The sequence below is a fragment of the Crocodylus siamensis genome, chromosome 3 (genome assembly GCF_052110815.1).
Source record: "Crocodylus siamensis isolate JL-2025a chromosome 3, ASM5211081v1, whole genome shotgun sequence".
In the NCBI taxonomy this organism is placed as follows: domain Eukaryota; kingdom Metazoa; phylum Chordata; order Crocodylia; family Crocodylidae; genus Crocodylus; species Crocodylus siamensis.
The window spans coordinates 130676241-130702505 of record NC_143397.1 but is presented as its reverse complement, the minus strand read 5'-3'; the positions used below and the strand labels follow the sequence as shown (position 1 = coordinate 130702505).

Below are 26265 nucleotides of genomic sequence, written 5' to 3'. Positions count from 1 at the left end.
ATAGAAAATAACACCTCCATCTCTCAAACTGTAGAACATTGTAACAATAATCATTTAAAAGGATAAATGTTATACTTGCCAAGTAACTGCCCCCATGACTGAAGCCATTTGCATCTATTACAATCGTTAAAATCTGACCTTTACACCTATGCTTTTTTTCCCCCTCTTGTGCTGAAACTGTATTTCCACTTTTCCCAGATGTATAAATAAATTAATCTCAGAGTTCACACACACACACACACACACGTAGTCATTTTATTTTTTGTTAAGTTATCTGTGCAGTCAGTTTAAAAGAACAGTTAACATAATGAATACAGACAAACCACAAAAGCATTAAGTACAGTATATTAACAGTTAACACTGAAGAGGCAATGACCACATTGAATGTGTTTTTGTTTTTTATCCTGGTCATTTCAAACAACCTAAAAAGTTGAAACATACACAAGTCTAGTTCAGTTTAAAACCTGATGTTAAGCAGCAAGTTGCTCACTGATTGCGGTACAGTATATGGCATTTACTGCAAATAGCTACAGCAGCAGTGCTTCATGAGTGAACTGCATAGAATAAGCCTCTTCGGCAAACATGAAATCACCATGATAAAAGACATTATCAGCTCCTTAACAGGTCTAAATTATGCAATCTTCATAACAAAATTCTGTGGGGATGCAACCATCCTCATTTTTCTCCTGAACTGTTAACCATAATTTCATCTATTTCCAACAGCCAATATGTGCTTGATCTAGAATCCATGGCAGTAACCTTTTCCAACTAACTGTTTTGTGTACAAAACAGGTAACTGCTGCTTGATCAACGTATTACAGCCCCTTCTATAAAAGCAATATGAATATCTTTTAAAAAAATTATTAGCTCAAAGAAAAACCCAAGGTACATTCAGTAAAATGGCTGCAATAATAAGGCATGTATTTAGAAAACATATCCCATTAAACATAGATACTCTTGGTCAGTTAAAACTTTTGCCTTACCAAAGATTAGTTTGCACTCATTAATTCCAAAGTGCGTGCTCAGGTACAACAGGAATATTTTACACGTACATTTGGTGAAACTGTCCAGAAAAGCATTTAAGAAAAGAACATGAGTTCTACTGGACTGGCAAAACCTACAACTTACAACTTTTTACATGTACACTTCCACAAATACAGCCTTGTTGTATAAAACCCCCAAACATGGAAGTTTCTACTTGAGACATCTGCAAAAAAGAAAAAAAGGAGAATTTTCCTTTATTTATGTATACTTTAACATCCTCATTGCCAAGTGACATAATTCTTACTAAACCCATAATATAAACCTTATGGTCATGGATCACAAGTGTTATATGGTAGGCAGATTTAGTGTTATTGGCAGCTAGGTCACAGCAGCATTAGTAAAATAGTATCAGCTACTTTTTACAAAAAAGACAGACTGGCTAAGAATTCCCTGGAGGAAAACAGATGCCTAGAGAGAAAAGAGTAGCTGGCTAGAAGTTCAGGACAAACTAATTTCACAGAGTTCTATATTCATTCATTTTCATTTCCATCTTATTGCATACTTGATCAAAGAAAGTGTCAGTACTCAAACTTGTTCAGATTTCCCTGATTAACTTGCTCCAAAGTCCCTGTATCTCATGTCTTGAGAGCTACCTTGCTGGGTATCTGTATTGCTATAATTTCACATTTCTTCACATTGTTTGAAACTGAAGACTCCATGTGGGTTACCCATGATTGGGAGACTGGAAATATCAGCCTTTAAATGTGTACATCCTATACACACTAACAACTGAAATGTACATAAAGTATTCATGCCCTACAACAAGACTGCAGTCCTTTTGAAGGCTAAAATACATGAAAATTGAGAACAAGATGTCTTAAATAAAATCTTCAGGAAAAAAGTGCTCCAGTATTTGGCTAGCACTGCTTCGTTGAAAGTTTAGTGTCCTGGAATGACTTGTATGTACACCAAACACAGTCTGTTTTTGGGTATGTCCTGCAAGGCAAACACTTGAAACAAGTGGAAAAGGAACCTGAATTCTTCTGGTTAGTTTGACTGCAACAGAGATTTTATTTCCTTCTCCCAGGCTCACCAGGGAGGAGCACTGAGTAGGAAAACTATCAGTACATTTAACCACATTTTATAGAAGATATGTGCAAAGTGAATGAAACCATACTTGAACATGTAACCCTGTAATACAGAGCATGCTTATAGATACATGCTGGTAAACAAAGACAGAATATAGAACTTCTATGGAAGGGTCAGGACAGGCATTAGATTTTAATACTGACACATCAGGAAAAATAGCAGCTCTTTGCAGTGTACTTCAGTGAACATTGTCATTTCCAAATCCTCCCGCATTAGCTCTTAAACAGTATCCACAGATAATTTAAGATATAAAGGCAGTAAAATTACTTTTTCCAGACAAGTCTATTCAAAGGAAGAGCCACACGTTGCTGCTGTTACTTGAAGTTCACATGAACCAGTCCACAAATCTTGAAATCAAGGGTTTGTAACTTATAATTGGTATGAAGTTTTAAGACAATTTTCTTTAGTCCTGCTGGCCAGAATTTTAAATACAAGACACACCTCTGGAACTGAACAAGATGCATCCAATTTTTATAAGACAGATAATACTGTCCCCCATGCAGATTTGTTTAAAGTTTACTTTCTACCCTAATATCTGAGACAATGCACAGATTCTTCTCCATTAGATACACTTCAAGCACTGGTCTCCAAAATTCCTGAAATATGGAGTTTAATGCTATTTGAAGAATAATGCCAAAAGAATTCAGGTACTGTATAATTGGGAGCAACTGCTAAATCACTGGCATCAAGCAATCACACCAGCACCAAACATGAGGTACCAAACATATTGCTATAACACCAACAAAGTGTTAAGAGTGGTGCCCACCAAATTGGTCAGAATTTCTTTATTAACTGGTTCTAGAAAAAAAAAATGCCTGGCATCCAATACTTGACATTAACACATTTAAAGGCAAGTGCTTCAAACATGAACAAGGATGTCACTTCAGAAAACTGAACAATGAGTTCTTATATCTCAGACACCAATCCCCAATAAAAATGAAGTCAGAGGATCACGTAAGATGACAGAGGTCTAAATCAGGATTGTTTGCTTTCTGGAGATCAGAACCAGGAAGTCAGGCTTTGTCACTCAATTTTTTTTCCTTTAGGAAGAACATTAAAACCACCACATCATCTTGTGCATCTAGTACTGACTTCTTATTTATACTTAAAGTTACTAAACCTCACTTCAGAATACTTTCCAAAGCAGGATATCCTTTAAACATCTTTCAAGTTTACATGCATTTACAGGTTGAAGAAAATATATATTTATATATAGCTAAGGACATAAAACTCAATTTCACTACAAGCAGCTGCAGTGCCATAAAGGAAAAATAAGTTAGTAGTCATTTCCAATCTGAAATGCTTAACTATGTTCAGACTAATACAAAGGCTAAGCCTATAGACCAGGAAGTAGCATACATTTGTGGGGGTTGGAGCTATAGCTGCTCACTTTTTCTCAGGCTAAGGGATCTCTCTCCCTACCTCCTTTTTCTCTAGTTATATATGGCTCACAGCTGAAGCCCTTCATGAACCTTGACTGAAGTAGTGTATACTTGATGTCCAAAAGTGAAGGTTCATAGCTATTTGTTTTTCCTCTCAGTTTTTTTTCAGTAAAACCAAATTGCTGAATCATACAGTGCAGAGGTGCTTAACCATTTGTTGTTGATGAAGTAAGGTCTCAAGAGATCTGCTTTAAGTTGCTTCTTCTGCAGGTGTTCTTCGTTGCCGTGGCAACTTCTGCCTTCCTCTCTGTGGAGTAGATGGAGTCTCCTGCTCAGCTTCAGACTCTGAAGGCTCATTATCTCCCTCCTGGGATCCTGTATCTCCTATCAACTCTCTCAGGAACTTGAACTTTGACAAAAACAGTTGCCAGACAACATACCAACCTACAGAAGACCAAAAAAAGAAAAAGAAAAAGGCACATTACTCATTGATTTCATGTGAATCCCTATTTTCCTACCTACATTTGTAATTACAAAATTTAGTCAGTAGCCCATCAGTCTACTGCTTACTTGCCCTAAAAAGGGTTCCTGCCTCCCCAAAATGTTTTAAAGGCCTATTATTATTATTAGGCTGATTCTGCTGTTAAACTACTCATCTAAAAACATTTTAACTTGATCTTCTTAAATTTGCTGAAATGTAATCTTGGTTAAGTAAGACCTTTGCACATTCATAAGCAGCTTATGTCCTTGTCCAAACTTGATTTTGTCCTCTTCTGATCCAAAGGCAGCAAATCATGACTTCAGCGGTGTTATGTTTCCCCACATGTAAAATGGGAATGCTACTTATAAACTTAAGACATCCTCATGAATAAAGTAGTTATGACTTAACATGCGACATACAAATGTTATTTTTAGTATGTATTAATCTGCCGTGCTTAAAGCCAATGACTAACACTTTAGTTCCTGTTGGAAACTGGGCACATCTAATCAATCACAAACCTTAGTCATAGCACCTCTATGAGTTTAATTAAAAGTCCTCTATACCCAGAGCTAACAGAACCAGCCCTGCCCCGTTATGCAAGCATCACTGGTGAACAACAGATTTTCTTTAAACATGCAGAATTCTGTAAAAGCCATCAAGGAAAACGATAAAATGCTCTCATGTGGGAGCCAGTGGTTGTATACCAAAGTTCATTTTATTTCCACATTTGAATCTGAATCTTTCCCAATGCAGACAGTTGTCACTGAGGGCATAAACAGGCTTTACCCTGGCCATCTACTTTCAGATGGCCTTTGCACATATTAAGTCCCATAAATTCCCTCCCAGCCTTTAGAGGGATCTTTCAGTTAGCATCTTTTGTTTGTTCCTCTCGGTGACAAAGGTATGACTGCCAAATTGCTAAGAGTTCTGTTCTCATTCTTAACATATGTGTCAAAGATTTCTCTCTCATTTCTGCATAGAAGTGAGGGGCTGCTGAACTCCAACAAATCTCAAATTTTGGATTATTGTATTGATGTCTTAAAAAAAACAAACACAGAAAAACTTGCCTTAAAAACAGACTGTCCATATATATGATTCTTTTAAATAGTATATTTTACTAGATTTCATTCAAGCCTACATGAAGGAACAAATCCACAAGATGCTCATCATTTTCACAAAAGGACCTTAAAAGAAATCAATCTATGCAGAGAAGAACCTGGGATTACAGTAGACCATAAACTGAATATAAGCCAACAGTAAGTGCTCTTGTTGCCAAAAAGTTCAACAGCATATTATGGCATAACTAAGTTGCTCCACTTGCAAATCATGGGCCACATCCACAAGAGCGTGGATGTTTGTTTCTACAGGGACAACTGCCAGCAGGACACCTTGTGCTACTGCTACTTGTCCCTGGGGGAGTGCCTGTGCCATGTGCACTCTGGCACATGGCAAGTTACCCTGGGTGGAATAGAGGAGGTTGAGGCCAGCACTGGACTGGCCCCAGCAGCCTTACCTGGGATCCTGGGGGCCTCCTGGGGCTGCAGCAGTGGTAATCTTGCTGCTCAGAGTCTGGCTGGCAGCTGGAATGTAGCTCTCGCCAGCCAGGCTCTGGTTTTGGGCAGCGTGCACAGTCTCTGCAAATGCTGCCCCATTTTTTTTTTGTACAAGTTTTTTTGACACCAGGATATCCCTTTGTGCAGGTTTTTTTGCCCCCCACACCAATGCTGCTATCTCACAGTGTGGAGAACACCTGAATGTGAGGTATGTGGCACCGCAGATGCATCTGCAGGGCCACATACTGCATGGCCACACTCATCTGGACACAAGTACAGGAAGCAATTCTTTTTGCTTCATTCAGCCCTGGTGAGCCTTCACCTGGAGTACCATGTCCAGCTGTGGGTCCCACACTTCAAGGGGGAATGTGGACAGACTGGAGAGTCCAACAGAGAGCAAGGAAAATGATTAGAGGCCTGGAAAGCATGACTTGAGGAAAGGCTGAAAGAGCTAGGATTATTTATTCTGGAAAAGAGAAGACTGAGGGGGGCCTGATAACAGACTTCAAGTACTGAGGGATGATTACAGAGAGGACAGAGATGGGCTCTTCTGAGGCTGTAAGGGACAAGAATAGAAGCAATGGCCTCAGACTGCTGCGAACAAATTTTAGGTTGAAGATGAGGAGAAACTTTCTGACTACAACAGGCACCTAGAGAAGTTGTGGAACCTCCATCCCTCAAAACTTTTGAGAGCAGGTTGGACAGACACTTGACTGGGATGGTTTAGTCAGGGACGATCCTGCCTTGAGCAGAGAGCTGAACTAGATGATCTGCTGAGGTTCCTTCTAGCCCTACTTTCCTACGGTGGTATAAATGTTTCTCCTAGCGGACAGCACAGAACAAAGAGAGAGCAAAGTATTTAATCTCTACCACAAAAGATACAAGGAACTGTATACTAATTCATTTAAGCAGTAAATGGAATGCATTTAATAACTCAAATTACAAGATAAGCGGGAACCTTCATTAGAATCCATAAAACATCAGATGGAGCCACTTGTTACATAAAACAAGCATTAAAATATTTTCAGTTCACTTAGAGATGTATTGAGAGTTAAGGACAAATATTTCTTCAAATAGCTTGAGTTAATAATCTGTCATTTCTAAATATTACTACAAAGAAAGATTATTTCTTCAAAACTCTCTAGCTTAAGGTACAAATTTGGACAAAGTGGATACCAAACAATTTGACCTTAACTATGAAACCAAGATAGTAAGAGAGAAGCTAAGTACATACTGCAGTCCTTTGTAAACAGATAAGCTTCAAGGGGAGCTGATTTAAAAATGCTCAAAGTCACATTCAACCTGAACCTGGTCATATAAATATATTTATATTTTAATATATAATATTATAAGTTTTCAGTCTGACACCTATTTCTCAGTGTCCCTGCCAAATGTTGAAGTTTCTCAACATTTACAAGTTACCACTTGTAAAAACTGCCTATGTACTGGGGAAGTTGCCTCCATAAAACTACTCAAAGCGGAAAGACTCTTTTCCCTAGTATCTTTCAGACATAATGCAAGCTTTTATTTATGACAGTTACATGAAACAACAGCAAGTAAAAATGATAGTACAGTGCTTTTCAAGTTGAAGTTGTCTCTCCTAAAATACAGAAGTATTACGAAAGTGCTGAGCTCCCTTATGACAAAAGCTGACCTACAAAAACAATATAGTCAAGTAAAGAATTACAGCAATTAACTTTGGAGAATGAAAGGAAAGAAAAAAAGAAAAAGCATTGACAGATTGACTCAAAATTTTCAAATTTCTCACTAAGTGCTGGTCTCAGTCTAACTGCCTTGAGGATATAATGGCAATTTGGTGACAGATTCAAATTATTTTGGTATATATAGGTCAGATAAAAACGCTCATCAAACACTATTGATATTGGAGGTTACTGAAAATCACTAAATGATATCACTAGACATTGTCCAGACTGTATAACAACTGTAAATTCCAAAATTATATTATGTTATAGTGTGGGCTACATTAAAAAAAGACTGACCATCTTTGTTTCTTCAGCCTATCCAAAGACTGACAGCAGTTATTACTTTGTGAGACAACTTTGGATAGATTCTATACTTCCAGTTTTCTTAGAATCAAGTGAGTTATATATGCACAATAGGGATGTAAGTGGTTAAATGACCATTATATTTATACTGTTTATCGCTTACCATTTAGCAGCCTCCAGCAGGAACAGCCCTGACCCTGGCCCTTTATATGTTCACTGTGCGCCCAGCATTGCACGGGCCCCAGGCTACTGGCAGAGTGAGCACAGTGAAAGGGGAATGAGTGCAAATGAGCCACTAGGAAGCACTGCCCAACTGCAGAGCTGCAGCCTCCCCTTGCGCCCATGGGCAGGGACAAGGGCCGGGGCTATGGGTAGGGCTGGGGCTACAGACCTCTCCTGTGCCCAGATCCCCTGCTACCATGGAAAGGAAACAAGGGAGGTGCCAGCCCCACTCCGTCCCCACAGGGCTGTTGGGGCCTTCCCACTACAGCAGGACAAAGAGCGACAGGCTCCCTGTGCCTCCTGCTGTGGTGACCCCCAGACCTGGAAAGCTCTGCCACGCTGCCAGATCGAGCCTTCCCCAGCAACAATATTTACATCCCTAATATAGATATACAATTAATCACAACATAAACATTTGAATATATGACTGCATATCACAGCAACCCAATCATGTACTGGTTCACAAACACACCACCTAATTGCATCATAAAATGTTTGTTGGTTGTGATTACATTTAAGACACATCTTTCTTGCTCTTTCCCACATCCATATTAAGACCTTTGGAAAGGAAAAGAGAAATTCTGATGACACCTTTTCTCTTCTCCTCTGGCAAAACTAAATGGGGAGAATTTCCAATATTGAGCTATTTGCTCTTTTCTTTCAAATACAAAAAAAAAAAAAAAAAAAAGCAAGCAAGCAAGCACTTGTGATTGGCACAATTCTTTTTTCTACCATTAGATACAGAGACTTGCAAAGCCATGTATGAAGCTCTGAAGTACCAGAGAAAGATGAATCTCTCTCTCTCTCTCTCTCAAATTTATCCACACAGTCAACAAGAGAAGGATGATCTTCTGATTAAAAACACAAGACAGACTCTATCCCTGGCTCTACAAAACTGTTTGTAATCTTGAGAAATAGAGGTGCACCAATATATTAGTCACATATCAAATCAGCATTGATAAAAGGAAAATTAACATTATTGGCTATTGGCTTTTTTGGCCAATGTAGCTGATAATGTCATCAATAAATGCTAAGTGCATGCACGCAGCCTCACACATGCACACAGCCAGGAATGCAGCCCAGCTGCTTGGAGAGCAGTGTCCAGTGAAGAGACGTGGAGGCTCCCACGGTGAGGGAGTAAGTGGGACAAGGGAGTAAGTGGGCAGAGGCTAAGGCAGGCACTGTCCAGCCAGGGTGGTGAATGGGACCATAAGGCGGGGAGCAGGACCAAGCCACAGGCAGCTTGTCCAGAGGGCACACAGGGGTGGGCAGCTCCCCCCCACTGCTACACGTACTCCTGAGGGAGGAATGGGGGGCACGTGCCCCCCCCAGATCTGCGCACGGCACACAGGCAGGCTGCCCGCTGTGGGCTCAGGTCAGGGACTGCGCCAGCCTCTTTCTAGGGAGCTGGGCCAGAGCAGGCTCAGCTGCATGGGGTGGATGGTGGCTGCACTGGGAGGGGTGGCTACAAGGGGGCTACTGGGAATTTTGGGGTGGCCATAGCCCCCCAAGCACAACCATTGCTTGGGTAAGTCCACTCACTGCCTTTTCCTTGGGACCCTGCGCCGGCTGTGAACCCCCTGTCCGCCTCACAGTGCAGGGCTCCGGAGGGAAAGGCAGCAGAGCGGAGTGCCCTAGGCAGGGGTGGCGCTCAGAGGAGCTTGGGGGGGCTATGGCCACCCAAAAATTCCCTGCAGCCTTCCCTTCCAGCACCGCCGCCACCTGCCCCACACAGCTGAGACTGCCCTGAGCCCAGCCCCAGTGCAAACCCCGCCCCCCCCCCACACTGGGAAGACAGGGTATGCATGCAGCGATGAGAAGCCACCCCCTCCACACCCCCGGACAAGCTGCCCATGGCTCCATCCTGCACCCCATCCCCTGCCCCACAGTCCCATTTACTGCCCTGGCTGGTGTGTTAATGGATTTGGTCGGGCTTCTGGCCTGCTTGACTAGGAAAACAGACAAGAGACCAGAAGTGCTGATACTGCTTATTTCAGTTACATGTTCTGAGATAAGGAATCCTGCATGCCTTGTTTTGTCTTGATATATTATCCTGTGCACGGATGTTTTCTTTAAGTAAACTGTCTGTATGTCTGTGTGTGATTTACTATTGTTTTGTTTCTCCAAGGTTGTATTTTTTTCTCTTTCTCCATCTTAAGTATAAATATGCTTGTAAACTTATAGAGTTCAAGAAATCCTTTGAAACAGACAAGTGGATGATTCCCCTTGCTGTATGGAATTCTCCCTGTGATCACAGTATAGCCTTAAATAAAGAAAAGGTGGCTCTGTCAGTTCTGATTCAACCATAACGCAAAGTTTGATTTCTTCCACAATTTGGTGCCATGACTCAGATAGAGATACCCGGAATGATCAGTCGGGACACAGACGTCTCTTCACTGAAGCCCTGGCACCAACCCAATGTAAGAGACCTTTTGAGATCTCTACTGGGGCTTTTCAGTGACAGGCTGTCTCTGTGTCTTCCTGATTCACTGCTTAAGGCTCAACCTATCCAAAATTTTTCTGCCAGAACTGTCAGACCCACTGTGTAAGTAGTAACTGTGAGTAGAAAGAAAGAGTTAAGGTTAAGGACTCTGTGTTGCTGTTGTCAATGAAAGTATTTCCCCCTGTGAATTGAGTTAAGTTCTGTAAAGAACTATGAGGTCTTTCTGAGACCAGGAGTGGAAACCCTGTGCAGCCGCCCCAAAGACAACAGATTTGTTCTGTGGGCTCTTCGAAAGCAAGGGTGCAAGGTGGAAACTCTAAGACCGTGTTTTCCACGATAAGCACTGACCAAGGCTGAGACTAAAGAGATGCTCTTGAACCTCATACCTCAACACAGAAATTGCCTTGTGTGAACTGAGAGTATGAATTGAGAAATATGAGCCACTGACCAGGTCTGAGACTAAGGTTCAGCCACCCCAAGGCTGTCTGGAAGGGCAGTTTTGAATGCAAGGGGGCCCAACTGGAACCTCGTGACCCAGTGGACAGGTTTACCCTTTCCCCACCCTCATAAATGAGCAGTGTCTAACCGTGAGTAACTGCATTGTGTGCCATTACTGCCGTGAAGTTTTCTCTTTGGACATCAGCCACAGCATCTCTGTGCTGCTAGCAAATCTCATGCCCTGAATAAGCCATTCCTGAATGAAAGACCCCTGTGAATTGAGTTTAAAGATATGGGGAGCAGAGAGTCTAAAGACATACTAGCTCTGCCAAAAGGGACTCCAGCATTGTACATGTACACACACTATGGCCATAAAAGTTGTAAGTTTCTAGACAAATGGAATTGGTATACCAGAGATGATTTTAGACAGCAGTTTCCCCTGGAGGGAACATTTGATTTAAGTAAAATTGTTCATCGCCACAGAGACCTTGAGTTAAGAGGTAGTAATATACCACAGACTCAGTGGGACACATTTTTTGATTGGTATGAAGAAGCTTTCAAAAGACGTCAAGAATCTCAGGTTCGGAGTCTTAGGGACTCCCAAGAGAAACTGAAATCTCAAAAAAAGGAATTAAAACAGAAAAGTGCACCAAAAGGGGGCCCCCCATCAACAGTACCATCAGCACCAAAACAACTTTATCCACAAATAACTGAAAATGAATCTGCAGAAGATATAATTGATTTTCTCAATGTGCTACCCCCATATCAGTCCCAGGCACAATCTGAACCCAAAGAAGTCCACAGTAACCAAATAGACTCTTCCAGCAGGATTAGCTCACCTCACCAGGAAACTATCACTCAACAACCATTACCTGCCCCAGGAACATGCCCATGTCCACTGGAGGCAAGGCGTCTGTCTCCTGAAATCTCGACCCCCTCCTCTTGTTTAAGGTCTGGTACCCAGTACAGTCCGGTCCCTTCTTTAAAATCTAAAAAAGGCTCAGCTTATGCCTTTACACCAACTTTCAAGGCAAGGTCCAAATAGGGAAACTACAATCACAGTCCATGCCTCCTGGACTCCAGGAGATCTCCTAAACCTTGTTAAACAATTTCCCAACTTCAGGGAGGAACCCCAGAAATTTAGAGATGAATTGGAAACTATAATCCATTGTTATGATCCAACATGGGCAGATTTGAACCAATTAATGAGAAGTGTTCTGCCCTCTGAGGTCTGCAACTGCCTCATCTTACAGGCGACTTGGCCTACTCACGACCCTGGAATAGGAGATCACTTAGCAGATGCCCAAGGATGCCTCCTTGAGGCTGTGCTTAAAATTTTCCCCAGGAAAACTGCCTGGGCCAAAATATACAACTGTAAACAAAATAAAGGAGAATCCCCAGCAGACCACATGGATCGCTTGAAACTAGTATTTGAAAGACATTCTGGTATTGAAAATGCAGCTGAAACTGCCCCTGAAGCAGTTGCTTCCGCTTTTGTCCACGGACTTCTTTCTAAAGTCCAGGAACAGTTGTGCACAATTGCTGTAGGTTGGCAGACTAAGCCACTTGCAGAACTAGTCACCATTGCAAATCATTGTACAACCTGCCAGAAAAAGAAAAAGGAATCCATGGAAACTAAGCTAATGTCATTACAATTACAGACTTTAGGCGGGGCGGAAGCCGAGGTTTCCATTGAGGACAGTTCAGAGCAGGGGACGCGGTCATGGGATGGGACGAGGAGGATTTCAGTCCCAAAATAATGACAGTTGTCATTATTGTGGCCAACCAGGACACTGGAAGGCTCAATGTCCTCACCGGCCTGGCCAGCTGGAGATGACGTTTAACCTGCCACCACTTCTTCTCACTCAACTCTCTGTCCCGAATCAGGGAGCCTCCTGTTAGGCCAGCCCGAGGAATAGTAACATCATCACAGCCCCGCTTCTCTCACTTAATTAGGATGATCCCTTCGTTTCCTGTGTGATAAACTGCATCTCTACAAAATGTTTAGTAGACACCTGTGCAAGCCGTTCTACTCTTAGAGCTGAAGAATTTTCCACAACTCCCCTCTCCTCTGCTGTTGTAAATGCTGTAGGAATTTCAAATCAAATAGTCTCAGCTGCACTATCTATTGCTCTCCTAATGGTGTTTATTTGGATGTCCCCTGTGCTAACGAAATGACTGTACTTGCCGCCTTAGCTAGCTCACCTCCTGAGCCTGAGTTCCCTGATCTTTCTGTGTTGCAAGAAGAAATCATAGAAGCTGTCCTTCTGTTTCTCTGGTCCCAGCATGCTAATGAAGTAAGACAAATCCATACTGCCCAGCCAGTAAAAATTAGATTAAACCCAGCTAAGCCTTTACCCAAAGTTGCTCAATACCCTTTATGCCCAGAAGCCGAAGAAGGGATACGCCCTGTTATAACTGTCCTTTTAAAGCAAGGTATCATTGTCCCGACTAAGAGCCCTTGTAATATGGCTATTCTTCCTGTAAAAAAAAACCCTGGAAAGAATACCTATCGCTTTGTACAAGACCTCCATGTGGTACATTCTTCAGTTTTACCTACTTTTCCTGTTGCACCAAATCCAGCTACTATCTTGTCCTGTATTCCTCCTAAAGCTTGTTATTTTACTGTTGTTGACTTGTGTTCTGTATTTTTCTCTATTCCTATATACCCTGATAGCTGGTTTCTCTTTGTATTTACCTATCAAAGACTTCAGTATACCTGTATGCGATTGCCCCAGGGCTATACTGACTCCCCTTCTCTTTTTTCTCAAATTCTGAAGAAAGATCTAGACGACATAATATTTAAAGAAAATTCTGTGCTTGTGCAATATGTTGAAGATTTGCTCTTGCCATTTACCTCCCTTGAAGCCTGTAAAACTGATTCTTTAACTCTCCTCACCTCTTTTGCCCTAAAAGGCCATAAGGCATCTGAAGAAAAGCTACAACTTTGTCTCCCTCATGTCCACTATTTAGGTCATGATATTTCTGCTAGAAAACTACTGCTTTCCTCTTCCAGAATAGAAGCTATTCTTAAAATCCCTAGACCAACTACTATGTCCCAAATGCGTACCTTCTTAGGCCTGGCCGGCTACTGCCACCAGTGGATACTCGACTATGCCTCTATAGTCAAGCCGTTGCAAAATCTGACTCTTGTTAATACCCCTGAGCCTTTACCCTGGACTTCAGAGGTCGAAGCTGCTTTTGTCTCTATTAAACAAGCTCTGTCGCACATTCCTGCCTTAGGCCTTCCCGATTATACTAAATCTTTTATTCTCTTTTGTCATGAAAAGGACAGATTTGCACTTGCAGTACTCACTCAGACACATGGAGATGAGCACCGTCCCATTGCTTATTATAGTTCTGCTCTTGACCCTGTTGCAGCTGGACTTCCTCCATGTCTCCATAGTGTAGCTGCAGCTGCTGTCACTGTTGAACATTCCTCTACCCTTGTATTAGGTTCTCCCCTTACTATTGCTGTCCTACATGCTGTAGCAGCCCTTTTGCTAAAAACAAAAACCCAACACCTTTCAAATGCTAGATTAACTAAGTATGAAATCTTGCTTCTCTCTGCTGAAAATGTCACCCTAACTAGGTACCCTGTTTTAAACCCTGCTTCTCTGTTACCTACCCCTTCAGATGGTGAACCCCATGACTGCATTTTTGTTACTGCTCACCCAACAATGCCCCGCACTGATCTAAAGGACAACCCCTTGCAAAACCCAGATCTAGTATTCTATGTTGATGGATCTTGTCAAAGAAACTCAAAAGGTTCCCTTGTTGCAGGATATGCAGTATGTTCCCAATATGATGTTACAGAAAGCCATCACTTACCTAATGTGCATTCAGCTCAAGTTGCCGAGCTTATGGCCCTCACCAGGGCTCGCACCCTAGCCTCTGGTGCCTCTGTTAATATTTATACTGATTCTCGCTATGCTTTTGGCATTGTACATGATTATGGTCAACTCTGGAAACAAAGAGGCTTCCTCACTTCAGGAGATGCCAAGATTAGTAATGGTCCATGTGTAAATGCCTTGTTAAATGCTTTACAATTACCTTCTGCTGTTGCTATTATTAAATGTCAAGCTCACCAGAAACCTTATGATGATATCACACATGGGAATGCTCTGGCAGATTCCGCTGCCAAGCCTGCAGCTATTTCCACTCCTCAGGCTATGCCTGTGTTTCTGTCTATTCCAACTGACCAGTCTCCATTGGGACGTCTTCACAACGTTGCCGTCCTCCAAGATCAGGCTCCAGAACCAGAGAAACATACATGGAGACTGGCTAGGTGTTTGTTACACCCTGACCATTTGTGGCGCTCCCTGGACAGCCTCCTGGATGCTTCATTGGTCCTTCTTCCTCAGCTTGCTCGCATACACCATGGCATCGCACATGTGAGCAAAGGGGGAAATGATACAAGCTGTTAAGCCTGATTGGTTTGCTCCAACTTTTCCATCTGTGGCTCAACAGTACTGCCACACCCGTCCTATTTGCCAAGCCCATAATGTGGGAAAGCCTGTAAAAACAAAGAAGGCAGCACATCCCCACCTTGGGGACCGTTTGTAAATTTACAATTAGATTTTATTCAAATGCAGAAATGTTGTTCTTATGAATATGTTCTTGTTATTGTACATATGTTTTCTGGATGGGTAGAAGCCTACCCATGTGCAAAAGCTGACACCATCACTGTAAGCAAAAAGTTGCTCAGAGACTTTATTCCAAGGTTTGGTATTCCTTTATTCCTAAACTCTGATAGAGGAACTCATTTTACTGGACAGATAATGAAAGAAGTCTGCAAAGTCCTGCAGAACCAACAGAACTTTCATTGTCCATACCATCCACAGGCCTTGGGCCAAGTAGAACACCAAAATGGCATTCTGAAAAATAAACTGGCCAAAATTTGTGCTGAGACTCACCTAAAATGGCCAGATGCACTTCCCATAGCCCTTATGAGTATGAGATCTACTGCCAACGGAAAGACTGGGCTTAGCCCACATGAAATTCTAATGGGAAGACCCATGAGGCTCCCCACCTCGCCACCTGTTGCCTCCCACTTTTGTGATATACATTCACTTGTTGATACCATTCTGGACTATTGTAAGGCACTAATAAAGTGTGTTAAGGCTTCTCATTCACACGTACAGGCAGCTCTCCCCAGAGAACCAGATGAGTTGTGCCATTCTATCCTGCCTGGAGATTGGGTCCATATAAAAGTCATCGCTGGAACCTCGCTGGAAAGACCCATTCCAAGTACTCCTGACCACCAACACTGCAATAAAGTGTCAAGGACTCCAGACATGGATTCACGCTTCACACAGTAAGAAAACATCAGCCCCGTTAGACCCCGAGTCTCCTCCATATCAGTTTTGTTATCAGCCTCCACAAACTGGTAGTGAGCCTAGCATCTGCCAGCAGGAGAGCGCAAGACCAGTAGTGAGCCAAGCACCTACTGGTGAAGAGGATTTGCCACTACAAAGCGAAGAGGATGTGCCCCAACGATATCACTATTCCCTTCAGGACAGGAAAAAGGCCTCTACCTAGTTCCTGGTTCCCGAGATGGAGTTGGTTAGTCGTGACTTGGGTAGTTCTCAGTATTTCTTTTTGGGCCATCTTATATGAACTTGACTCATCAGTTATGAGAAACTCTGTAAACCAAACTACACTTCCACACTGACAAAGAAGATTGTTTCATGAAAATATGTTCTTGTCTTTAGTTAATCAAATTGCGATAGATTTAAGTGTCTCTCGTTGTTGGATATGTAGTCATGTCCCTATCTATTCTACCGGAGGGATACCCATGATACCGGTACCCTTGAATGCAACTCAGATGTTAGCCCCTTACTATTCAGATTTTTCAATGCAGCTCAGATGTTAGCCCCTTACTATTCAGATTTTCATGGAAATGAAACTTGGCAGAACGTAAGTTGCAACCGGTCTATGTATGATTAGCATATGCCACCCCTGGAAAGTTCTGTTGGACCTGTAATGGATCTCAGGTTGTAGTAGGAGTCAGTAAGTGCAAGGGAGAATTTAAGATAAACGGTGCTTCGTTTTCTAATGGTTCCTGGATATCTAACTACTCCCCTGCAGGTCAATTTTCAGGCTATTATTCACAATGGATGATGTCCCCACGCTGTAATACAGGTGGATTTACTGCACTAGCTGGTCACTATTTTGTGTGTGACGATAAGGCCTATAAAAATCTTCCCTCCGGTTGGAGAGGAATGTGCTATGTCTCCGCAGCATATCCTGCCTTTACTATTAGATCTCACTTACCTAAAGGAAGAATTCACAATGTTCGCGAAATTCTAGAAAATCAAAGGTTTGGGGGTATAATGTTCCCCAGCTATGGCACAGCCTTAGCTATGTCCGAGATAAAGAAAGTTGCAGCATCTCTGGAAAAGATTGCTAATGCTACTGCTGATAGTTTTGGTAAAATAAATACAGAAATGAAGGAAATAAGGCAAATGACATTGCAAAACCATCTTGCATTAGATTATAGACTAGCCAGCAAAGGAGGAGTCTGTGCTTTAATAGGTAAAGACTGTTGTACTTATATTCCTGATAATTCAGAAGTAATTCAGGATGTAACTAAACATATTTGAAAAGAAGCAGCTAAATAGCATGAGTCAGATAGCTGGAATTTGAGTTCTTGGTTTAGCTCTATTTTAAGTTCCTTAAGCTCTACTGTCATTTATAGTTTGTTGATATTGTTTGTTGTTTTTATTGGAATATGCCTAGTGTTTATGATAATACAATGTTGCTTAAGTTGTGCTGCCAAGCAAACGCGGAATAGCCCATCAACCAGAAATGAAATACATAATTTGTATGTTGAAATAGCAGAAAGTAAAGAGAAGGAAAAACTAAAGTTGAAAGGCTAATGGCTATAAATATCTAACTTGTTGGGGAAAAAAAGAGCAGGAAATGTGGTAGTGGAATTGGTCAGCTTCTGGTCTGCTTAACTAGAAAACTGAGACTGGAAGTGCTGATACTGCTTATTTTAGTTACATGTTCTGAGATAAAGAATCTTGAATGCCTTGTTTTGTTTTGATATATTATCCCGTGCACGGATGTTTTCTTTAAGTAAACTGTCTGTATGTGTGTGATTTACTATTGTTTTATTTCTCCAAGGTCATATTTTTTTTCTCTTTCTCTTTCTTAAGTATAAATATGCTTGTAAACTTATAGAGTTCAAGAAATCCTTTGAAACAGACAAGTGGGTGATTCCTCTTGCTGTATGGAATTCTCCCTGCGATCACAGTATAGCCCTAAATAAAGAAAAGCTGGCTCTGTCAGTTCTGATTCAACCACAATGCGAAGTTTGAATTCTTCCACACTGGGTAGCACCTACACCTCTGCCCCACTCCCTAACTCACCATGTGGGTCTCGATCTGCACCCCCATGCCCCTTTCCCCCCCACAGACTTACCAGTAGGATGCTGCTCTCCAAGCTGCTGGGCTGCCTTCCTGTAAATCGGCTATCGGGTCAGTATCAGCCAATACGGCTGGTTAATAATCAGCTATTGGTATCAGCAAAGAAAATCTTTATTGGAGCACCCTTATTAACAAGGTAATTTAACCTCTGTACCCTTTTTAATCTTTACAGTGGGGTACCATATCCCTACCTCATAAATATTCCAAGGCTAAATTCTGAACAGTTATAATACTAAAGTTAACTGATGTCTGTATAGCACTCATATTAGGATGATATTCACCACTGATGTGCCAACATAAAATAGAAAAAAAAAATCTATAACATCTGGAAAGAAATAATGAACAATCTATCTACTCCAGCATTCCACTTAGAGCACCCAAAAAGACTTACCAAACATGCACTGTGGAAAATCATGCAAGTGATTTCACATGGCTCTATCAACAAAGCAGATCAGCAGCAGCATGCTAGTATTGTCTGCATTGCATCTGCTCTTTAATAGTGAAAAGATGACTCACACTGACTAAAAATGTTGATCGTTACATTAAGTATGAAGTTTAGCAAAAAGATTCAGTCAACTCTTTTTATTAAATAGAAGAAAAAAAAAATCATTAACTCATATCCTTCTAATACTGGATGAAAAACAGCCTGACCTGCAAATGATCAACTGCATAATACTTCAGTGCAATTATAGTGCCTGGAGAAAAAAGCTACATTTCTGAAAGGGCTTTCTTTAAAAAAAGGTCAAGTCTAATCCAATTGTGACTGTCACTTAAAACTACCAATTGCAATGCTTAATCAACATGATTTACATTCAGAGTAGCAACTCCTACATTTGGCACTTTACAGTAACTGTTATTCTCTAATTCCCCTTTTCTAAGTATCTGCTGTGTTACAGAACATTCTCATTTCAAAGAGCTGAAAGTGATATCTGTACATCTTCATGCATAGGAAACAAACTGTAGGAAGGGAGGAGGGAGAAGGCATACTCTTCCAAGCCCCACCCATAAATTACCAAAGCAAAATACAGTTTAATTTATGCAATTAAAAATATAATTATAGTGGTAAGAATACTGATCTCTGACTCAGCAGAACAGGATTCAACTCCCTGTTCTTCCCAACAGTTCTTATGGGACCTTGGGCAAATCACTTATAGTTTGGCCTGTGCCTCTATTTCCCACATGTAAAATAGGAAAAAAAAGCAGTGTCCTGTTATAGAGCTATGCTGAGGAAATTAAGTGCTCAGATACTATAGTAACAGAGTAATAAAATATAGACTGCTTGACTCTACAAAGCTCCTGTAAGACTGGTTTGCCCTCCATGAAACTTCTCTATTATAGACAAGGCTATCTTAGGAACAGGGACAAGGAAATACAAAGAGTATTTATTTCCTATTTATAAAAGATATTTTAAAAGCAACTTCAAAGAAAAAATAATTTTCTCTTTTAATTCCTTGAGTATAGTGTTGGGGCAAGAAAGAAACGAATGTCGGCTTTGTTATCTTCAATGTATTTTGAAGCCCCCCAACGCTAAACAGAGTGATGAAACAACCAAAATGTAACACTAAACACTAAAGAAAGCTCCTTGAATAGTCAAGGTTCAGGAATTCCCCTGCCTAAAACTTATTTCAGCCTTCTGAAAAAAAAGGTGCACAGAAGTCCTCCATCTCAGCAATGTCTCTTAAATCTGCTCTTTTTGGCTAGGGACAGACATTTAAAAAGCCTGAGCCTGAATTGATTCAATCTTTGTAGGTTAGCCTAACCTGAGCAGATAGAACTGATTTGCAAGTGAATGGAGATGCAATTTTGATTCTGGAAATGCAGGCACATGCCTGCAGTGGCTCAGGCTAGAAGCTGGGGGAGGTGGGGGGGGGGGAAGTGGTACAGTGAGCCCTCCCTTCCCTTCAGGCAAGAGGGAAGCTGAACGAAGGGGGGCATGGCCAGGCCCCACCAGGCTGAATGTGACTGGGGAGGCGTTTAAACCCCCACCCTGGCTTGCAGACCCCAGCTAGGATCTGCCCAGAGTCCCCCTCCCAGCCAGTGGGCGATCCCACTGCACCTTCCCAGCTGCTGTGGCTGGGTCACTTGGGGCAGCCCAGGAGCAAAGGCTTAACTGGGGACAGAGGGGCCCAGGAGCAAAGCTCCTGCCCAGTGGCCCCTTCTACTCACTGGAAAGCGGCTCCCGGGATGGCCCTGTCCCCTGCTGCGATCTCCTGGTCCCCTGCTGCTCACCCCCTGAGCCCCAGTGCTATTATCTGTGTCACATGGGCTGCTGGGCACAGAGCTGGGCTCACTGTTCCTCTGCTTGGTGGTGGTACAGCACAGACCTGTGCACCAGGTGCCAGGCATGGGGCACTATGACAGCAGCTGCCCCATCGCTGTCATCATCAGGACAGCCTGCCCTGGACACACTGGTAGGTGCCACCCAGGCTGCCAAACTAGGGCTGGCCACCAGGCAGGCAGACAACGGTGGGGAAGCTGCAGGGGTATCACCTCACACCTGATACACAGGGCCATGCTGCGTCTATGGCTTCCATGCTGCCACCACCTAGAGCGTAAACACATGCTGGACAAGCATGGCCCCCTAAGGCAAAGCGAGGAGGGAAGGGGTTTATTTCCCTCTCTGACCTCTCCCACCAGGGATCTGCAGTCAGGGTCTGCTAGCCTTGGCTGCTGCCTCTGCCATTCGCACCCAGCCAGGCAAACCCCACCTGTGTTCCCCCTCAGGGAGAGGGTGGAATAAACCCCTCTCTACCCTCCAGCCACTCCAAAATTCATCTTAGCCCCTGTAACCACCCCTCCAAGCCCCGCCACCATCGCCTGCCCTGACAGGCTACAGCAGCTCTGCTCCCCGCTCCTGCCTGCAGCACAGCTCCCTCAGAGAGGAAGAGGCTCGCATGCCTCAGGACACCATTCCCCACTTTTGCAGGTCCAGCAGCAGGGGTGGGGGTGTGGCCAGATGCAAGGTGGCATGGCTCCTTGAGGTGAAGGGGACAGGGAGGGGGTTTATTCCCCCCTCCATCCTCTCTCCCCCAAGACAACCCCAGCCAGGATCTCCCTGGCTAGGTATGAGTGGCGGAGGTGGCAGCTGGAGCTGGCAGACCCTGGCTGTGGTCCCCTGTGGGAGAGAGGACAGAGGGGGGAATAAACCCCCTCCCTATCCCCTTTGCCTTAGGGATCATGTCATGCTGGAGTATGGCTATGCCCCAGGCGGTGGCACCAGGGAAGTTATAGGTGCAACACAGCCCTAACAGGTGTGGGGCGCTACCCTGATGGCTTCACTGCCACCATCTGCCTGCCTGGCAGCTGACCGCAGTTTGGTGGTGCAGACAGTGCCTACCAGTATGGCCAGGGTGGGCCCCCTTTATGGCAGTGGTGGCAGGGAAGCCACAGGGGCTGTTCTGCATCGCTGCACCTGGGTAGGGAACTGTGAGCAGGGCATGCCCAGCTTAGCACCCAGCAGCCAAAAGTAATAGGGCTGAGGACTGAGGGGGGGGGGAGGGGGAGTGGTTTCAGCCCATTTCATGCACGCTGCTGTGGGGACCGGGGCTGGCTCAGGCCCCCCTTTCCAGCAGGTAGAAGGGGCCACCAGGTGAGACCTGCTCTCCCAGCTGCATGCTCAGCTGGATCTGCCCCAGGCTAGCTTCGTGCTGGTGGGACTGGGGGGGGGGCGCGGGGCAGGGCAGCTACACATCGGCCAGGCAGAGCCCGGCTATGGTCCCTAGGAGTTCCATAAACCAATTTGACCCGAATCGGTTAAGTCTGATACTACATTCAACCAAGTTTATCTTAAACCGGTTTTGGCCATTCTGAAACTAGTTTATGTGCACTAAACTTATGTTTTGTTACAGGTTTAAGCCAGTTTCTGATCACTCAAACCAGTTTGTGTTTAACTTCTGTCCCTAGCCCTTTAGACTAAATCTATGGAAAACCACACCCCCTTAGTCAAAATTTCATAAGAACAGAGAGATTTCCAACACTTTTCTATACTTAAAATTGCATCTCAACACAACCAAGTATATGCAAGTGTCAGCGTTCAGTCTGGCTGATATTATATCCTAACCATAGTTCTTTGAATTTGCATGAGCATTGTAGTGGTCTTAGCACTTGTATAACAACATAGTGTTTATTCAAGGCTGCTTGATCATGAACCCATATTTATTTAGTCTGATGTGGCACAGAAGTACAATAATCAAGGCATTAGAATCCATCATGGCCAGTCTTGACATGTCACAGCTTTTTACTACCACTGAGAAAAGGCAGGAAACAAGAGCCACAGTAGTGAAGTACAAGAAAACAGGCTTAGAAAGAAGTTGAAGGACGTTAAATTAAACAGGTCTGAAAACAGAAGACAGATGTGTGGAGAGGCAGTATACATATTAAAATGGCTGCTATTTGAGATCCAGGCTGATCTTTACATTAGTTGTGTAACTACTAGAGTGTGCATCTATACAGCTGCCTCAGGAATCCGATTGCTTTTCATTCAACAAGACAATTCAGCTTTGGCCCTTACTCACTGGAGAGAGATATGCTCTGTCCTACAAAGTGCTCTGCTCTTCATCCAAGAGCCCAGCCAGACAGGGCTCTAGAGCAGTGGTTCTCAACCTTTTTCATACCAGGACCTATTTGTAAACATCAACAGCCAGTCCTGAGCCAGTGCCCCTCGCTCCTGACCCACTGGCTCCCACCCCCAGGCCCAGCATGTGGGGTGGGAAATCAGGGAGGCTCCAAGCATGCCCTTGAAGGCTGGAACTCTGCCAGCCTGCAAGAGAAAAGCCACCATCTCCCATGGTTTTTTCCTTTAAAGGAGAATGCAGTTTAAGTTTGTTCGTGATCATTTTATGTATTCTTGCAACCCATGGGTTAAGAAACACTATGAAGAGAACACGGAGAGACACTCCCCCTATATTTCTCCACATGAAGAAAAGTCAAATGTACTGAAGAAGTCTCAGGTCCAGACCCATGAAAGGGGATGGCTTTTCTGGGATGCAAAGCAAGATGTCCAGACTGACAGCTGCCTTGATTAGTAATTTAGCCAGGGACCACAAAAAAGAGGAAAGAAGAAAGGAAAAAAAGAAAAGGGGGCTATCATAATTATGAAATCCTAGAGAGGAAATGAGGGTAAGAACTGGAAAGAAGAAACAAAAGCAAGTTACTTGAAGAACAATCCTACTTTCAGAAGTGACTGAAAAATGGCCAATTTTACAATCTCTCAATGGTTTCTATGTCAGATGTGCTCAGTTTACAAATAGAACGTTTGTCAGCAGCAAGTCAGGCATCCCTCCTGTTCAAAGTCATCAGCTCCCATTGAGGAATCTGGCAATTGCAGATGACCAGCAGTTCTTAAAAACCAGACCACCTCTTTAGGGGATTATTATTTAAATAGGAAAGCAGGTGTCTCATTATAGGCATGAATATCTAAATACACATTCTTTGCACGACCAAACACAATGTTTTATAAATGACTAATTCTTGCCCATTTTAACTATAGTGGATTTTTTTCCTCTCTTCACTTCAGAAAAGTGGCAAAAATCTACAGTTCTTATCACGCAACCAAGGTTCACAACATACAGTTCACTGTGGCAGAGATGAACCACTGATCAAGATCAGTTTCAAAGCCCATTAGGTTTTTTGGCCCCAGTAAGTCCTAGTGCAAGGCCTGAGGCAGCTGGAACTATGTTCTAATGTCAGACCCCCTCCTAGGTTAGTTTATAGGCATTGCTCTTTGTCAACATTATTGTTTAACTTCACCGGCTCTGCATCCTATATGGTTTAATTGTGTTAAATATTTTTCCATAGCAATCAGTGTGTCACATGGGAATACTATTAGTCAAGCTGGAGAAAAATGGGAATTAGTACAAAAGCCAAGCTGGACAAGGAGCCAGCTACAGGGGAGACAACCCTAGGTAACATCTACAGGGGAATGCTCAGGCTGGAATGAGTTTACAAAGAAAAGTTTTTCAAGGACTGGCTTCAGGACGGACCTCAGCGGCGTGCTCAGCAGCTGTGACCCAAACAGTAGAATCACGCTCAGAGCAACACACTGATGGAAAAACTCAAAAGGCTTGTGGCCTGCCCTGACTGTACAAGTGAGAAGATGGGTAGGGATGAGGCAAACTCTACCCTTCAAGGAGAGGAAGGAAACCAGTAGGCTCCCACTGGGTACTTTAGAAAGTAGGGCAGATTTGCACCTTATAGACCAGCGGTGCCCAATCTTTCCACCCCACTGACCAGAAGGGTGGTGCAAGGTCTATCTGCAGGACAGTGGGCTTGACCTGGTATGCAGGGCTGATGCAGTAAGAGTCTGATCCAGCTGCGGGTGGGGGGGAGGGGAATGTACAGCCCAACCTAGATCTGGACATGGTACAGGCGGGGGCTGTAGAGGAGCCCTGATCCTAACAGTTCCTGGAGGGACTGAAGCACCCCCTCCCCCCACCCCCACCCCTGGGGCTCTCCCCTCTCTGCACCTGTTGCAGCCCCTGCTACAGCTCGTGGGGGCCGCAGGGGGCTACCCCGAGACAGGAGCGGGCGCACGGGGGAGGGGGGGCGGTTACCCCGGGATAGGAGCAGACACACCGCGGGGTTTACCCCGCGACAGCAGCAGGCGTATGGGGCGGGGGGGACTCACCGCACAGCATGAAGAGCAACACGCAGGCCAGCGTAGCCACGATGACCAGCAGCGTAAGGCCGATGCTCTGCCACATCCTGGCAGCCGGGCGCCCTCAGGGAGCGGCAGCGGGCGGCGGCATCACCCCGGACGCGGGGGGAAGGGGGAGGCAGCCCCCGCCCGGCTCCAGCCGCGTGTGGGGGGCGGCGGGGAAGGACCGCGGGTGCCCCCAACACCGGCAGCGGGAAAGCGCCGCGGCAACGGCCGCGCACGGGGAGGGGGCGGGGCTTCGGCGGCGTCACCCGCCACGCACGGCATGCCGGGAGGGGTAGTTTCCCTGCCGCGTACGAGGGAAGAGGGCGGAGTCAGAGACAAACCCCACCCCCCGCGCTGCGAACTGCAGTTCCCAGCGTGCTCTCGCGAAGTGCAGTCTACGAGTTGCAGTGGGTGGGTGCGGAGAGGGGAGTCGCACAGTGTCGCCAGTTGTACTGTCGTCGTCCAAGTTGTGCTATCGTTTCAACCCTTGCACCATGTCGGACCCATAACAGGAAAAGCGTCTAGTAAAAGATACCGGATTTACATAAGGAGCTTCGCCTATGTCCGTAGACCAACAGACCTTCGAAACGTTGGCTAATTTCTGAAGAAACTCATTGATGCAAAGTTACTCTCAGGGAGTCTTAACTGGCTTTGGGGGTTGCCGTCGGCACTTCCTCATGATGGCTTGCCTCAAAATAAGGAAATGCTTCAAATTTGAGGACCTAGTTCTCACTCACTCACTAGCAAGTATAGCGAGTAATATCCAGGAAATAAGACGACTTATTTGCACATTTTTTTTCAGTGTACAGTAGTTTTTCAGCAAATATGATCATTTTGAGCTTCCAATATGATAATTTCATTTTTAAGACCTGGCAACAGTGGTGCCCCCAGCCCTGAGGCTTCCCCCACCCCCTGCAGGTGGTGGCTTTTGGGGGAACCCATTTGCTTGCATGGAGATTGCTCGGTGGGGAGGATTCTCTTGCCCTCCATGGCCCCCAGCCTGCCTCCACATCCCAGGCGCGTAGCCCTGACTCAAGGGACCAGCCCAGAGAGTTCAGAGGAGGAATCACCCCTATTCAAACCTGCCCCCCTATGCTATGAGCTAAGGCCTTTGCAGCAAAAACGTGGCTCTGCTTGTTTCCTGCATTCAAAAAGACAAAGGAGAACTAAGGTTGGGGGGGGGGGTCTCAAGTCTTTTTAAAAAAAAAAAAAAAGAGGGGTGGAGAGGCAGTGATTTAGAGAAAGGTTTCCATCATAAAATTAACTCAGCAGAGTCAAGGCCCAGCTCCACTGAAGGGTGAAGGATTTCTTAGGGTGATGAGAGACCCGAGGAAGAATGTTTTACATTGGGAAGCTTGTCTAACTCTATATCCCAAAGACACAGTCCAATAAGAGATATCCCACTAAGATCCCTGCCTCTCGCATCATGTCTGAACTATCACAGCTACATTATCACTCTTACACTACTGAAGGGCGAAGTAACCCTCCCACCACACACAGACTGTTCCCCATTTTGACAGGCCTTGATCTCCGA

At 44.1% G+C, this 26265-nt stretch overlaps 1 protein-coding gene across 1 annotated transcript; it reads right to left on the bottom strand.

Annotated features, from left to right (window-relative positions):
• Positions 1 to 235: 235 nt before the first annotated feature.
• SMIM13 (small integral membrane protein 13) lies at positions 236 to 24994 on the bottom strand. The gene is made up of 2 exons (XM_090039197.1): positions 24717 to 24994; positions 236 to 3959 (listed from the first exon to the last, which is right to left on the bottom strand). Exons 1-2 carry the CDS (start codon positions 24790 to 24792, stop codon positions 3766 to 3768), a joined length of 270 nt encoding a protein of 89 aa, XP_089895323.1. The 5' UTR covers positions 24793 to 24994; the 3' UTR covers positions 236 to 3765.
• Positions 24995 to 26265: the final 1271 nt, after the last annotated feature.